Source organism: Gobius niger, assembly GCF_951799975.1.
Source record: "Gobius niger genome assembly, chromosome: 11".
NCBI classification, from domain to species: Eukaryota; Metazoa; Chordata; class Actinopteri; order Gobiiformes; family Gobiidae; genus Gobius; species Gobius niger.
In genome coordinates, this window is record NC_136862.1 from 10671331 (window position 1) to 10689030 (window position 17700).

The 17700-nt window shown below is 39.3% G+C and overlaps 1 protein-coding gene across 1 annotated transcript; it reads left to right on the plus strand.

Annotated features, from left to right (window-relative positions):
- Positions 1–2015: 2015 nt before the first annotated feature.
- kptn (kaptin (actin binding protein)) lies at positions 2016–17700 on the plus strand. Its single transcript, XM_079565665.1, has 12 exons — positions 2016–2415; positions 6973–7055; positions 8721–8805; positions 8885–8939; positions 9055–9133; positions 9352–9425; positions 10251–10357; positions 11795–11893; positions 11972–12035; positions 12110–12245; positions 14466–14639; positions 16913–17700. The coding sequence occupies exons 1-12, from the start codon at positions 2214–2216 to the stop codon at positions 17063–17065; spliced, it is 1311 nt and encodes a 436-aa protein (XP_079421791.1). The 5' UTR covers positions 2016–2213; the 3' UTR covers positions 17066–17700.

Genomic DNA, 17700 nt, shown 5'->3' on the forward strand with positions numbered 1-17700 from the left:
CTTTTTCATTAAACATTATAAACAAATGAGTATTTTGCTGGCCTGTTGTAGAGTGTGCCGGCGGTAGTGTATTTGTACCAATGCTGTATAACACTCACTTATGTGGATCTAATATTCAAGAAATGAACCGCAAATCAAGGTGCAGTTAAAAATGTGTTACTTAAAGTGAATAAAAACAAGTTCCTCCGAGCCATGTGCTGGAGGTGCAGGTGTGTGTGGGAGTGCGGGGTGAGGTGTGTCACGGTGCAGGATGAGTGATTACAGTGGACAGTAATCCTGCAAATGGATTAGCAGCAGGTGGTATTAGGAGAAGTGGGGGTGTACCCGGAGTACACACGGCTACCTCTCAACCATGTACTCTCTATATATCGATTATATATATATAACAATATGAAGCACACACACTAACACACACCAGAGGGAGTTACCCCTGACCAGAGAGAAGGCAGTACTCAGTGAGATGTACTTAAGTAACTGCAGTGTACTTTTATCATACAGAACTTTTTAGTACTTGTGTAATAACTTAATGAAGAATAAGTTCTTTCTTCAGTAAAACAATAGGTACTTGTTCCACTCTGAGTAAATCTTCAAGTGGCAAAAGTTTTTTTTCTTATTGAACAAATATAGTTTGTGTTTTGTGTAATTTATTCTTCAGAATCATTTATTTTTGTATTTTCTTGGCCTTTTCTCTGAACCGTGAAATGGGGGAACCATCACTATATGTACATGGTCCAAAACATTCTCTTCAGAAATCGGAGAATCCTAAACTCCGGGTTCTACATGAACCAGTGCAGATTTTGATTTTTCGAGCAGCTGAAATGTCTCCACTTCTCTCTTCAATCGGGCCCAGTGGGAAATGATCACACCTCCATATTTGGACTTGGAGTCAAAGTGCTGTCCTTGAGGTTCAGCAACTCAAAGGTCTAGGGTTTTCCAGTTCACTGTTTATTGTTTTCTGAAGTCATTAAAGAAATTAAAACACAAATAACACAAACTGTGCTTTAACTTCTATTAAAAATGTCAAGGTGAGGAGAATGGAGAAACAATTGAGTAAATGATAAAAGGCAGGGACTCAAACTCGCAACATTACAGAGGTAGTAATGTTCTGCTACAGTAGTACAGCAGCCTCGACTAAACCACACCTACTGTACAAACGAATTTGAGTTTATTTCATGGATAACTTTTGTGATTATTTCCTTTTCTTGAAAAAAAAAAAAAGTATTTGTATTATATCTTTTAATCTTTGTCTTTTTGACATGTTTTGGCCTTTTTGCTGCATTTTCCTGGTAAGTTCATGCACACATGATCAGGAAGAAATCAGATTAGACCTATATGAATATAAAATAATGTGTATCAGATAAAGCTTTACATGTGTCTTCAATAATCTGGGAACTCCCGAAATCAGACTGATCAGATTGTTGGTCTCTATGTAAACGTAACCACTGTCTGTCTGACCATCACCTTTACTTGTGCCACTAAAACGTTTGTACTGACACCTGGTGGAGAGATGCCCTCACTACAATGAGTAATTGGTCAGTCAGGCATTGTTTTTTTTTTTTTTTGTATTTTATGATCAAGTCCGTATCAATATTTGTTATTGATACATTTCTTCAATATTTTAAAACATATACATTGCAAACTTCAGCTTGATCATTGCGGTTGAGTTGGAGAGTCACCAGTAGGGGGCGGAAATGCCCGTAAAGTGGGTTGGATCTGCAGCCAATCACCAACGAGGTAGAAATCATTTGATGCTACGTTTGAAGACATCCTGATTTGATAACACTCCTTTTGTTTAATCTATTCTATTTCATTATTTTAAAGGAAAATATATTGTTAACACATAGCACGTTTTATTCCACACAAGAAGCGCAGCTCAGCATATTTTAGAGTCAATACACTTTTGTAGCGGTCAAAGTTTTTACACTAAGTTCTAAAATTACGAGCTTCCGAATGCAGCGCGGTCGAAAGCGGATGTTGTGCTTCTCTCATCGAAAGGAGGGCTTTTGTAAACATTTAATTCAACATTTATATGAGTGTTAAACTCGCCATCGAAGTCATCAACCATTAGGAGTTTGCAAGGCTTTTACGAGGACAACTTTAATCGCACGAGTGACATTTCCAGCGTGGACTTGTTATTGTCATGGAGTTTGGGGAGTAGCAGACTGACTGCAGATGCTTTACTCTCCACTGATGTAGTGTTTTCCTCTGTCATCATGTCCCGAGAGCCGTATCCGTTCGTGGAGGACAGTTTCAGCCGCTTCCCGTCGCAGAGTAACATGTACGGGCTGTGTCAGGCCGGGGAGCAGGAGCTGCTGGCCGCGACTCTCAAGGGGAAGGTGGTGTGTTTCAGATACCAGGAGCTGCAGCAGAAAGTGCGCCCTGTGGCCAAGGAGGTGCAGTTCACTTACATCCCAGGTACCACCCTCATCAGGGCCGTGGTACACCTGCTTCTTGGTGACCACATGGGCCACTTCTACTTACACTGCTCAATGGTACCACAAAAACAGAGCTCTTTAGTAATTGTAGAAAGGTTCATGTTGTTTCATTGGGGTTAATAACCTCTTAACCCCCACCTGAACCGAGCACATTTTCTCCAGTTTGGCTTTACCAAAAAAAAAAAAAAAAAAACAGGTATTGAAATAGCAACAACAATGAGGCATAAATGATGAAAATGCAACAAAAATGAAACAAAAATGCGACGAAAATGTGACAAAGTTAAAAAAAAAAAAGTGAGGTGTTACATAGGGCTGAATCGTTATGTATTGATGAACATACAAAACATTAAAATCGAAAAAGCAAAATCTAAACGATATAGATTTGCACTCTTTTGTATTATGTTTTTATTTTTCTGAAAAGTGCTTGGTTTTCATTGATCCCGTAGTTGTATCGTATCATATCGGTATCGAGATATCTGGCATAAATATCGAGATATTAAATTTTGTCCATATCGTTCCGCCCTAGTTTTACACTGGCCTGCTCACCTTATTCCTGAGGCTCGTGTGGGCGCCGCCATGAATTGTGCCCGTGCCTTTTCTACTATCTGTTAACATGGGGCTGGAGAAGTCCACATAAAATCAGTTACTACACGAAAGCAAGTCTGTTTTCAGAGAGAAACAGTGAAAATGAACATTGGCCATTTTACACAAATCAATCAACTGAACATCAGATTTGAGCGGTGAACTTTATCCCTCGTTCTCCGCGTAATGAACGGGCTTTGTGCTCGGCCGGAAGTGTCAGAACAACGGAAGTTCAGAGACAAAGCAAAAAGAGGCAAAAGGGTCGGAATAAGGTGAATAGGCTCCAGTCAAGAAGCTTTTAGATTTGTGTAAAGCTGAACAAGAGAAAAAGCTTGCGGTTAAAGGGACTATACAGAGTTTAAAAATGTTAAAATTATGTATTTTCCTCCCCTACATGTTCCAACAATGTCCTAATGTGTAGAATGAGCTCAGTCCTGTTCACCACAACTGCCTCTAAAATCCTGCACTGTCACTCAAAAACGTGTTACTTGAGGTCCGAAGTCATGCAGCTGCAGTTACTCGTAAGACCTGAGATGGCAGTATAGGACATAAAATTACCAACTTGCATCTAGTCGCTTTAAGGCGGGGGTAAGACAGTTTTTATAGCTTTTTATTTATCTACCGATCTTTACATTATATGTTTCATGTTTAAATTCCTAGTTTATTAACTTGTTCACTAACATTGGCAATAAAACCAATTCTGAAACTGGTGTAGACACAAAACTGGGCCCTCTCCCACCTCACTGACCAACATCACCACCCCCTTTTCAAAAAAGAAAGTTCCCACACCCCACCCTGTACTTGTAAATGTGTACATATTTTCCTAGATTTTCATATTTGCTTGAGCATCTTTTAATGATATTCCCTTGTGGATCAATAAAGTCTAACCGAGCGTTTCTTAATCAACGTGTTACAAACTTCCTGTAGTAAAATAAAATGTGCAATTTAAAGGCAAATATTTATCTTTCAGTCAGATTGAGTCAGTGTCACATTCAAATGCCCTCAATCGACGTTTTCAGAAGTTTTGTCAAGCTCAGTCCGACGCCATAATTACTGAACCATAACACTCAGTATTTCTATCAGCGTGTATTAAACAACATCGTTACATCCCGATTATTCAAACGTCAATATTATCTTTGTTCTGAATAGAAACGACTCCAAACTTTTTGAAATTCTCTTCAGATCAATTAAAAAGTAGATTAAGTTTTTGCCGCGCGTCTGTGGTGCGTTATGTTTGCCTGCGATGGCAGAATAACAAACTAATGATTAAACTAATAGGCTGTAAAATGGAAAGCGCTCTCTCCTCCTCTCGTGAACTTTAATTAATCCGTTTGAATATTCGCTGTGATATCAGCTGTGTGAGTGAGGAAATGAAGCGCGTCTTACACACAGAGAAGCTGCTCGGAGGCGGTGTTATGTGTCCTGTGCAACGAGTTACATTGATCAAACCGAGCTTTGTTTGGGTGAAGACTGTCAGCTATTCGAGACTCTACGCAATGATTTCATTTCCCTACGGTCTAAGAACATGAAATACACATGTACGGGGTCTTTGACTGGCCGACTTTGATTCAGTTTATAAATATGTGCTTTTACTTCTCCAACAGACATAATAATAAGAGTCTAAAATAACAAGTAAAGCGACTAGATGCAAGTTGGTCATTTTATGCTCACTACTGCCACTTCAGGTCTTACGTGTAACTGCAGCTTCTATATTAAGCTTGTGCATAACGGCAACTTTTTGAGTGACAGCGCAGGATTTTAGAGACAGTTGTGGTGAACAGGTCTGGGCTCATTCTACACATTAGGACATGGCTGGAACATGTAGGGGGAGGAAAATACTTATTTTAGCATTTTTAAACTCCGTACAGTCCCTTTAAGACTTTAACATCCGGCCCACGAGATGATGGAATCCTGCCACGACTCACAGGGCATAAATTCCTGTGTATGTCAAAAAAACAAGTAAGTCTCTAGCCCATTCCTTTGCAGAGTTCTGATGTTTTTTTTTTTAAAGAAATTGCCAGAATGCTCACTCCAGCCACTAGGGGGCAGCTTAAATAAAAATAAAAGGAGAGAATTCCACACGTGTCCAGCAGAGGGCACTGACATAGCGAGAGATCAGGATATTAACAACACATTGGCTACAGTCCTGTCAGGCTCATTATTTTTCATGTATTGAAAAAAAAGTTTCCTCAATAGTATTTTCCCAATCAAAACATATTTTTTATTTAAGAGCTTTTGTTTATGGACGCCAGCGATACACTCCCTATGTATGTTTTGGCCCCCAGGGAAATTTACTTGGAGACACCCCCCCACCCCCCATAAGTTTGAGTTATTGTTGGTGCGGCTCCGACTCAATTCAGGCTTCTTATGTGGCCCCTCATGAAAATAAATTGCCCACCCCTGCTTCAAGGCCTATATTCCAAGTCAGGGGTGTCAAACTCATTTTGGGTCGCGGGCCTCATATAATGTAAACAGGAAAATACTATAGTGAACATTTTTCCAATTAACGGAAAATAATAATGAGCTGTGATTTGGTTAAAGCCCCAACTTGACTGTATTCTAATCAGTAACAACGGCTTACACTTGTATTGCACTTTACAAGCCTGTGCCACAAGTTTCTCAAAGTCCTACAAAGTAGTAATTATTCATTCACCCCACACTCGGTGGTGGTAAGCTGTTATTGAAGCCACAGCCGCCCTGGGGCAGACTGACCATTTACCATGGCTATAATGTGTTGTTAATATCTTAATCTTTATTATATCAGCTCCCTCTGCTGGGCACGTGTGAAAATCTTTCTTTTTTTTTATTTTAAGATGGCCCCTAGAGGTTGGAATGAGCATTCTGGTTATTACAAATTCAGAACTCCGCATAGGAATGGGCTAGACTTACTTTTTTCTTTTTTTACATACTCTGGAATTTACAGGTCAAAGGGCCAGATTAAATCATCTCACATGTTTGACACGCCTGTTCTCAGTTGAACAACTGCACTTTAGCTCAAGGGATCAATCAATCAAGGAGAAACACGTTGTTGCCCCCATGAATTGACTTTGTACCCTAAAATTGAAACCCAAATGGGCGTCAATCTGGATCTCTTTTTAATACACACACAATTATAAGCAAAGCTTTTTTGTCAATTCCATTTCACATATAGTACATTTAGTACAGAGAACTGATATTCCGTTTCTCTCAAACCAAAGCCAAACATACCTTCATCTTTTTCTTGCAAGTCACACTTTCACAAAACTTAAGGCCGAGACAAGGCTGAAACAGCGTGAATCATCAGAATGCTAAACCTGGAATAGAAGTTTATTTGTCATTGTCCTACAGTTTAGAAACTCACTTTTTCATCCGCAGCAATAAATCATCATCAGTGAGTTACCATTTGACAATATGCACAAAAAAGGCTGCTGAAGCCAGAGGAAAACCCGGCTGCTGCGGCCACAGGCACCGCCATTATGGTTACAGAGGTCCCACATTTAACACTGTGACTCATAATAAATCAAAGCAGAAGTAACTGATTAATCATGACTTAATCTCAAATGAATTGCATGTTATGTTTTGACCTAACACACTGCTGTACTTGCATTACAAATTGTAAACAGCTCAGCTTTTCACATAGATTCATGAAATTGGTTTAGTAATGTAATGTGAGCAAATGCTTTAGAGACTTTTATGTGAGCCTCGTATTAATAATGAATATGGTATTTACATTAGAGTTAATTGTGATTAATCAAAATTCAAATGTGTGATTAATCTGATTTAGACAGAATAAGCTAAAACCTATGGAAATCTCTTCATATAATGATGTATGATGCATGTGTTCAGAGTAAAAACGTTGGAATATCTGCTGCTTGATCGAAAGTCTTCTCTTAAATCACAAACTTTTTCTATGTTATGCCTCTGGCTCATAGTGTTTGCTCTATTAGTGCTGAAAATCTGTTTTTTCTGTCTTTAGTTGATGCTGAAATCGTATCGATCGACGCCTTCATCAAGTCTCCCCCGAAAAGAGGTCTGGTGGTTGGAATCACATTCATAAAGGTACGTTTCAGTGTCGTTGTGCAGTTTCTATGTAAAAACATATTGACTTCAAACAGAACTCTTATTCTTTTGATCAAAACCACGATGTGTCAATGAAACAACTCCCATTCTGTGAAATGTATTTAATCTTTGTGGAGTAACTGAAGGTCTCAAAAGCTGGGGATTAAACATGTTGCAAATTTTAGGATGTTGCAAATCCTTCTCACTAAAACATTGTAAAACATGATGATTTTAAAGGGATATTTCAGGATTTTTGACATAGGGCCTCATTTCCTAGTTATCCATATCCATATCCATATATATATATATATATTTTTTTTTCATGCCCTTCAAGTCCTTATATTTGAAGCAACCACGCTGGTTACCGAGACCACACCAATCCACTGTTTATTAAAGCCAAAATTCTAAAGCTTCATGACATGATCACTTTTAAAACTCAATTAATGTATAAAGCTAAAAATAAGCAACTACCTCTATAAACTTAACAGTTGATTTCTGAAAGAGAGGGAAAATACAATTTAAAGGGCTTGGATCAATTTAAAATTGCCCTCAAACAATGTCCAAATATCAGACAGTTTAAGTATCAATACAAAGAATGGATATTCTCTAAGTATGTATCTGAAGAAAATATATGACTCTTCATGTCCAGCTGTTGTGTTGTAAACCAGATGTTGATTGGTAGGTTGTATTCACACTGTGTTCCTGACAACTTCTGATTGTTATAAGAAAGCCTAATAAGTACATAGAACAAGATATTGAGAGTACTTAATAGGGGTGGGACTAAATAAGTGTTTACTCCCCCCCCCCACTCCTTTTCGGACAGCCTTATCTAAAATGTGCAAAAGGTAAAACAAAATTGTTTGTCCTAAACTGTAAATGTATTGAGCTGCACATTTGATATTGAGCTCACAACTGCCTCAGTCATGGCAGGTTGTATTTGAGTTTATACAAGTTTTCTGTTTTTCTGTTTTGGTATAGTCCGAATAAAAATATTTATCATTCAACAGTTTAGTGGTGCTAGGCTAGTGCTAGGCTAGTGCATGTCTATGGTAACTAGTAGCATGTGTTAAAAACAGTCTGACCCAAGCACAGTGCACCTGAGGCAAATCACTTATAACACCAGACTACTATTATACTACTATTTTGCATTTAAAAGAACTTATATTTGAGCAGCATAAAATTCCTGGTTGTAGCTACGCAGCGGCGGAGTGATCTGCTAGGTTACCGGATCTACAGTAGTTTTTTTTGACCTGCGGCCGGCATTCCTACAGGTGGAATTCACAAAGGAGCTTTCTACAAATCAGACATGGCAGCGTTTGGACGACTACCCCATGATTTTGAAGAGGTTTTTAATGTAGGCTACTAGTTACCATAGACATGCGCTAGCCTAGCACTAGCCTAGCACCACTAAACTCTTCAAATATAAGGACTGCATGAAATGAAAAATAAAAAAAATCTCCAGAAATCAACAACACTCTGGATAACTAGGAAATGAGGTCCTATGTCAAAAATCCTGAAATATCCCTTTAATATTACAGAAGATGTTGTGAAAATGTAACAAAAATAACGTTATAATCAAATCTCACACAATTTTCATCAGATTAATCCAGATTCCTGTTATGACAAATTGAGAAACTAAAAGTAGGCCATTGCTTTGTGCTTCAGGACTCCGGTGACAAAGCCACTCCTTTCCTGAACATCTACTGTGACTACGAGCCGGGATCAGAGTTCAACCTGGAGTCTATAGCACGTGAGTGAGACAGGAGGTCAGGCAGCTGCGGCGGCTCTGACAGATGCTTCAGCTCATGACGCTGTGTTTGTGTGTACAGAGAGCTGCCTCAATCTGGAGCTGCAGTTCACACCCTTCCAGCTCTACCACACAGAGTGAGTGAGGCTGAGTGTGAATAAGATCCTCATTAAACATGTCACTCAGACTCATGTCTCCATCTGACAGAAAAGAATACATAAGTGGGGCTGAATACCGAACGTTGTCTTTCAGAGTGCAGTGCGATGATGGAGGCAAAGAGACAGTGTTCCTGCTCAGCGGCCATGACCAGAGGATTCACCTTTACAAAGAGGTTACATAAACCTGTGGGAATTATGTGAACATCTGATCAAGATTAAAGCTTTAGCCATTTCTCTGTTGTACATAAATCAACATTTTTTAAACGTATTTACACACATTTGCCAGTTAGTGGAAAGAATTGGGAATTCAGATTCCTTATTCTGTAGAAGATGCTTCACAAAGAGAATAAAGAAAGCCTTTTCTTTCATCTGGTCTCTTGTGTATTGACAGAACGCCTCCCTGCACCAGTTTGAGGAGCAGCCAGTCGAGAGACTCTTCCCCGAACTGGAACAGCTGCCCAGCAAGTCAGTCTTTGTCTCTTATGCAGTGCCTTTGTGTGAAAGAAAATCATTCATATTGTTTAAAATATATAGTTAAAAATGGGATTTTAGCTCATAATAAACAAACTAAATTCAGTGTACTATTTTTTTTTTTAAAGTAAATTCAAGTCAAGTGTAAATAGCATATTTTGTCCAAACTATTCCACTTTAAACCTGAACTAACCAGGCAAAACGATGACTGTGTCTCTTTACGTTTTGTAATATTTTGCATGTTTGATCAGAATCAGAATCAGAATTTTATTGTCATGGTTATGAACACGTTCACAACTAGGATTTTTTTTTCCGGTTGATCGTGCAACATGAAACATAAAACAACAACACTTTAGATAAATAATAAATTACAAAGACTTTAAACTAGAAGGCTATGAGACTTTTAGGGCATGCATAAGAAGATTACATTTAAACTATGATAAAGACGACAACAATTTGACATAGAACAACAGCGTGAGTGTATATATGTGGACATGCCAATAGAGCAGATTACATCACAGGTCTGTGTTGAGTTATTGGGTCTTGTTATCGTTCATGAGTCCGATGGCGGAGGGGAAAAACTGTTCAAGTGGCGGGAGGTATGGGGTTTGATAGACCGTAGCCTCCTGCCTGAGGGGAGAGGGATGAACAGTCCGTGTCCAGGGAGAAAAGGGTCAGCTGTGATCTGACCCACACGCCTCTGGGTCCTGGAGTTGAACTGAGTCATGTTGTTTCACAGCAATTGTCAGGATAGATAGAACTCATCTTTATGACTTGTATATCAACAATAACCATGTCATTCTGAATTGTGTCTTTCAGTGTGTTGTGGTTAGACATGCTGAGCACAGACGAGGGCCGGCGACTCTCTGCGTTCGGCTGTCAGAGCGGCTGTGTCGGACTAGCTCTGGTAGATCAGACTGGACCAGGTACGGCTAAGCTTTAAAATGTCTCTGTCTCTGTCTGTAACAATCCAAGTAGTCTGCAGATATAAAGATATCAAAACACTTAAGTTTGGAGTCTAAAACTGTTGGCAAAGCAAATCAAACCCTCTGAATGGCACCTGAATCCATTGAAACTATTCCTGAGGCACTAGATCAGAGATGGGTCAAATGAGGAGGAACAAATTTCCCTATAGAGACGATAAACTCTACAAATACTGTACAAATACAAAGTCAATGAAAAGAAGAGGCCCACAAAACCACCACAATTTGTTTTACAGAGGCTAGATGCAAGTTGGTCATTTTATGCTCACTACTGCCACCTCAGGTCTTACGCGTAACTGCAGGTTCTCTATTAAGCTCGTGCATGACGGCACTTCGGACCCGAATTAACACCTTTTTGAGTGACAGTGCAGGATTTTAGAGGTAGTTGTGGTGAATAGGTGTGAGATCATACACATTAGGACATTGCTGGAAAATGTTGGGCGAGGAAAATGCTCAATTTTAACATTTTTAAACTCTGTATAGTCTCTTTAATGAGAGACAGCCCTAGACATCCTGGGCAGCATTAAAGGACTGGGTTGTTTCAGCTCAAATAAATGATAAAACTTTAAAAGAAATCGTCTTTTATGGAAAAAATTAACATGATTGCTCTGTTTTCTGGTTCTAGATTACACATATTTTAGTATAGGTATTAGGGCTGAAACAACTAATCGATTAATCGACAACTAATCGATTACTAAAAAAGTTGTCAACTATTTCAGTAATCGATTAATCGTTTTCTAGCAAACACAGACTAAAATAGAGCAAAAAACACATGACAATCATGTATTTTGGATGTAAACCTACTTTGTTTTTAAAGTTAGGGTCTGCAGTGTTTTGTACATTATAAATTTCATTAATATCTGTCTTTGTCTCGTCCAATCAGAAAGCAGAATTAGAACAAAGAGCCTCCTACAAACGTCTACTTTTAGTTTACTCCATCAACATGTCCTCAAGCGGCGCCACTTTAGCTTATGTGATAAAAAAAAAATGAAGAAATGCAATTTCCATGCACCTTTCACAGCCAAGCGATTAATCGATTAATCGTAAAAATAATCGGTAGATTAATCGATTACCAAAATAATCATTAGTTGCAGCCCTAATAGGTATCAAAAGTATCGTTCAGGTATCGGTCGACCCCCCATCCACCCCCCCACACACATTAGATGTAGCAAAATATGTGTACGATTTCTTATATGTTTGACTTACAAAAACCCCCAAACAAGAACTAAACATATCTATAACACCTTTAGAAATATGTTTTCTGAGAAAAATGCAAACACATCCAATACTTGCTCCACCCACAGTATATTCTTCACTTCAAACTAAATGCTCTGGAGAAGATGTATTGCTTTGTATTGCACTGTGTTTTGTGTGTGCCAGAGATTTTGCAGAGCTGGCGCGTCCAGTTTGACAGTCCAATTTCTACAGTGCTGCTCTTCCCACTCAGCTGTAAAAGCGAACCTACCATAAAAACTGAAGGTTTGTAGCAGGACTATTATTGTTTAATACATCAAGTTACATTATACTATTCTCGAATAACATGCATCTCTTTTGTAGGGGAGGAAATGTGTGGGTATAACCTCTTGGTGACCAGTACCATCGAGCTGACTGTCGTCTACAGGTGCACTGACACTCATATACTACAACTGCAGTAAACCTTTAATTGTCTAGTCATGTGAAGTGTGTTTTTTTCAGAGATGTTCAGGAGCATGGGCTGGCGCACTCCACGTGCCTCGCAGAAAGTGATCAGTGGGACGCGGTGCTGAGTGCTCTTGTCATTGACCTCGATTTTGATGGACAAAAAGAAGTGCTGCTGGGGACATACGGACAGGTAAGTTATTTGTTTAATCTTAAAGGGGCTAGATGCAAGTTAGCCATTTTATACTCACTACTGCCACCTCAGGTCATACGTGTAACTGCACCTTCTATATTAAGCTTGTGCATGATGGCAACTTTTTGAGTGACAGTGCAGGATTTTAGAGGCAGTTGTGGTGAACAGGTCTGGGCTCATTCTACACCTTAGGACATTGTTGAAACATGTAGGAAAAAAAATAATTTTAACATGTTTAAACCCCCGTATAGTCCCTTTAACTAAGCACATGTACAATACTCTGTAAATACTATATAGACAAGTGTTAAGACGTTATGTAAACTAACGATTGTTTGAAGTATGTGATGACTTTGCAGTTTCTCATATCATAAAATCACAAAACGTTGTAAAGTCACTGTTATTTACTTTTAATTCAAAACAAAATCAGTCCTGGACAAACAAGCTTGCGAGCTGCACTCACAACAATCGTTTTGGTGTTTGACATTCCATGATTTTGATAGAATGCTTTTTACAATTAATACGTGTAAACTATTTATTATGCACAATTCCACATTCAACATAAAAGTCATTATTTGTTCTTTTACTGACCTCTTGTGGCCATAGTTGGCAATGGTCTACAGGGAAAAAAAGAAAATTGAATTGCAAACAGTGGCTATGTTTACATGCAAACCAAAAATCCAATCATGATCTGGTTTGTGGAGTTCTCACATTATTGAAGTGGCACGTAAGCAGCATCTGATATACATTATCAGATAAAGGTGTGTTTTCTCGCTGATCTTTCTCACATGTGTAGATAATAAGTAAGTAATGTGTTACAGAGACAAAGATGTAATAAAATGTGTGGAAGCATTTTAAAGAGAGAGCTTTTTCAAAGTATTTGGTAATAATGTCAAACACATGTCATTTATCTTACACTGTGGTTGGTTAGAAAGTACTATATTGATCTATCATCGCTAAAACAAAATATCCAGTAGTTTCACTTCCTGATCCCCTGAGTGAGCTCCCATAAGCCCTTACCACCTCTCTTCTCTTGCTCCCCTTTGCCACACAGCTGTTTAAATAAAGTGAGAAAAATTAAAAAAAACACTCCGTGTAGCTGTAGTGAAGCTATGGTGAGTGTTTTCACTTCACAATGAGAGGATTAAGCTTAGCAGGAGCTCGAGAGGTGAGGAAAGTATTTCATGGATACTTGGGACCTTGGGAGGAGATTTTTGGGAACAGGAGGAGCTTTTTTGGAGCTCCTAAGAATAGCCACTAGTGAAGAGCCAAAGATGCACAACACAACTCGTGGTACGTTTTTGATAAAAGAACATTGTAACGTGCTAAAAAGCTCGAAAAAGTCCAATTTGCCCATCAAAGCAGAACTCAGTAACTCATGCCCCTAGAGGCCATTAGTGTCACTATCAGTGTCGTAGCATGTTACTCATTAATTGTCCATGAGAGTAAATACTATGCTGACAGAAAAGACAAAGGGAGAGAGGGATATTGTTCATTTTGCCACAACTGAATTACACAATGGAAACAATTTTTGTCACTCAAACTTGGCTGTAAATACTGCTAAAGTTGTGCTAGCTCACAGTTAGCTTTGCCTGTTGGCTTCCTCTACGTGTATGTGTATTGCATCTGGGTCGGAGCAGGGAAAGTTGCAATTGTGGTTTTGTGGCCAGACACCAGGGGGAGATGAAAGACCCCCCAATCATCCCATTAACACTTGTATTACCCCCAGAGGGACCACGGAAAGGATTTATTAAGGTTAACAAGTTAATCAGTACTGCTCTAACCCATCTTTAATGAAAATATAATACATTTAAATAATGTCCAAATGATGTTCAAAAAGTCAAAGTGCAATCATTTTCAACCCTCTTCACCTCCTGCAACTCGAGCTGATTGAAGGTCTGAGTGAGAAGACGGTTTAGCTTGTGTACAACTGGACTTTTGGATTATGAGATTTCTGAAGGGAATATAAGCGCATCTGATTTTTCTGACCATAAAACTGAGCCACTGTTTCTAATATACACCTAATACCTAATACTAATATTATAATAATTTTATCAAAAAGTAAATAGCTGCAAAATGATTTGTGGTATCAAGGTAAATCAGCTTAATCCTCTCAGAAACGATCTTTCTCTCAGGCTGGTAATATGGCGTGTTTATCCAATGCACTCCTTTCTGGTGTGTTTCTGTGTTACAAAAACTGACTCCCCCCCTCCTTCTCTGCAGGAACTTCTTTGTTACAAATACCAGGCAGCAGCGAGCGGAGGGGACGGGCAGTTTCAGCTGCAGTGGAGGCGGAGCTTTAAGAGTCCTCTACTGTCCATCATCTACTTAGATTTAACAGGGGATGGGATGAAAGAACTGGCTGTCCTTACGCTCAAGGGCCTGCACATTTTACAGGTACAAAACACTAAGCACACGCCATGCCCCTTGTTTCGCCATTTTCTGTGTTGTCTCTATATCTGAGTCTCTTTGGTGTTACTAAGAGCACAAAAGGGCTTGCTCATGAGCTAAAAATGTGTTATTTCAGCAACAAATTTTAAGTGAGTCAAGTAGTTGCTGACCTCTGCCGGCTCTAGGCAGAAAAACAAAGCCCGTGATTGCTTTTTTGTCTTGCGGTTCATGCTGTTTTATGATTACCCCTGTTTTGGTAGTTAAAATGAAAGTGATGTAATTACACATATTAACTTGGTTTTACTGGACTAAATGAGGGGATTTACAATAAACTAAAACGTGTGTAACCAATTAGCGGAGGAAAACTCCACCACAAGGACGAGCGAATGCAGTTAGCAATGATTGTGTTTTGGTGTTGTGTGAAAGTGTTTTGGATCAACCCTACACTTACACACAAGTGTATTTGAAGTCGCTACCACAGCTAAACACTCACACAAAACATAATATAATACTAATATTGTAGACTAAGGTTCTTGAGCTGTCATCTGTACTCTGTAGTTTAAGTGTTGGATGTTTCGACTCTAATCCAAAAGCTTCATCAGTGGCACTAATGATGTTACTCTTTGCAGTAGGTGTATGAACCTCCAGTGAGAGGGGTTTAACTTGTACTAGAACAACTCGTCTTTGTTCTGAAACTGCCCTCAACTTGTTTGGAGACAAACCTTTGTAGTTTGTCAAGTTTCAGTATCCGCAGCCCAACTGAAACTCCTTGGACAAAGGTTTGACGACTCAAGAACCTTTGTCTCCTGTACGACTGAGAGCTTACACAAACAAAATGCTGATAATAGTGATACAATGCAATACAATACAAAATACATTAGGTAGGAGGTTAGCGCCTCCGCCTCACAGCTAGAAGGTCCCGGGTTCGATTTCCACCTAGATGGGGCCTTTCCGTGTGGAGTTCCGGTTTCCCCTACCACTAAAAACATGTGCAATAGGTGAATCCTCCAGCCAGATGATTCTGACCCTCAGCCTGGCTCCACATCATGGAGATGGGTCCCCGGGCGCGGCTCTGCCATGGAACACTGCTCCTCACAGGTTGCCCCAGTGGCATTGAAGGATAGGTTCAATGCAAAGTACACAAATAAACAAACAAGCAAACATAAAATGACTTTATAATTATGTAATCTTTGTCCACTCAATGATAATATGGCATTTAAAGGCCACAATATCCCCTTTTCCTCGTTATAACTTAATAAAAAAGGACTCCGTGAACTATAAGTAGCAACATAAATTGATGCTTCTCTAAAATCAAAATAAGCTTTATTTACTAAGCGCTTTTCATACACAGGTTTATCGCAAAGTGCTTTACTGATTAAAATAACTATAAACTTCTTTGGCAGTTCCACGGCTATATTAGGGGTTGGGTGATGTGCCATAAAAATCATATCACAATTAGGGCTGTCAAAGTTAATGCTTTAACTCATGATTAACCAAAATATAGTATAGTAGATAATATAGTAGTAAGGTTTACAAATTAATCATGGATGAATCGCAAAATAATCCCATCATGTTTTGACCAAACACACTCCTGTATCTTGAGCTTTAAGTTAGAGCGTTTTATGTCAGCCTTGTATAAATAATGAATATAATAATGACATTACAGTGCAATTAACTTTGATTAATGTGATTGAAAGAATTAATCAATAGACGGCTCTAATGATGATTTTCAGAGAGTAAAGATCACGCAGAGCAGGGCAGAGGCGAACCAGCAGGAAGAGTGACTGTATTTTAGCAAAGAACTGCATTAAGGAGAAAAGCTCTGAATCACAATGTAACAATGTCTCCAGACTGGCAGATCGCCACAGGAATCAGATCATAATTATATTTTTATTGTCATGTGACTCAGTTCTTGTTGATGTGTTAGCAATTAGGGCTGTTCATAATTAATCGGTTCTTTGCTATGCTGTATGGAAGGGTAAAGGTGCTGCATGTCGGAGAATTAAGGCCCGATCAACAGAATTTGGCAACTGCCTTTTTGGATATACAAATCTATAATGGTTGTTTAGACAATACATATACACTTTTTACAATGTGGTTCATGATTTTTACTGGAAGAAAATGCAATGTCTATATATAATGTGATGCTAAAAGGTCAAACAGTTTGAGACGATTGATGTTGCTTTGCTAAATAGACCAACTATTCCCTTTTCTTTCCCCAATCGAACGCCTCGTCTGCCTTCAGCCACTGACTCAATGCTGTGTGCTCGTCTCCACAGCACAGTCTCACCTGCACCTCGGCCCTGGTGCTGGAGCGGCTCTCCCAGCGGGTGTCAGCGCTGGCCCAGGCCGATGTCGCCGAGAAGGAGAAGGAGGAGGAGACAGAGGAGGAGACAGAGGAGGACACTGCTGCGAAGACCCCTTCCAATTAGGACAAAGTGCATTTGGTTTATCTGTGTGAGTCAGACAGCACACTGGCCACATAAAAACGTCCCAAATGCGAAGGATTCGATTAGAGCTTCATTTAATTAAGTGCTGTTACGATAAACACACTGGTTCGGGAATAAAAACCGCATGTGCCGTATAAAAGACTGAAAGGTGCGATGTCAAGCCGTGGTGGTAAACATAACTCATGAAAGAGCTCATTAGGCTAATAAATGCACTGACAAATGCTGTTATCCTCAGTTAATTTGAAAATTCTTCACCTGTAATGAGGGCTATACTCTCTGGGATTTGTGTAATTACAAAATGGGTAACACTGATGTGCTGTAAATTGTGTACAGTGATTTGCAGATAATAAATAACAACTTTGGGTCAGGAGGTGTTCCCTGTTGCCGCTGGTGGGGGGCGTGTCTGTACAAATTGTCTCATTCCCCCATGCAGCCTTACTTACTTTTTGAGCACTTTCTTGCCAATGCACAATGATAATAAATAAGGCTATGAAGTTGAACACTGTTTTGCCTCCCTGTAGGGCAGTAGCAACAGAGAATCTCCGAGAGGGAAGATGCAGTGGACAGGAAAAAGCAAGAGAATGCAGGTGATAACAGTTACAATAACGCAATGTAAT

Excerpts from the sequence above, each read along its gene's own strand:
- kptn (XM_079565665.1), top strand. The coding sequence starts at position 2,214 with ATGTCCCGAGAGCCGTATCCGTTCGTGGAGGACAGTTTCAGCCGCTTC. Across the intron at positions 2,416-6,972 it reads GCAGTTCACTTACATCCCAG|TTGATGCTGAAATCGTATCG; the intron begins GTACCACCCTCA and ends TTCTGTCTTTAG. Across the intron at positions 14,640-16,912 it reads AGGGCCTGCACATTTTACAG|CACAGTCTCACCTGCACCTC; the intron begins GTACAAAACACT and ends TCGTCTCCACAG.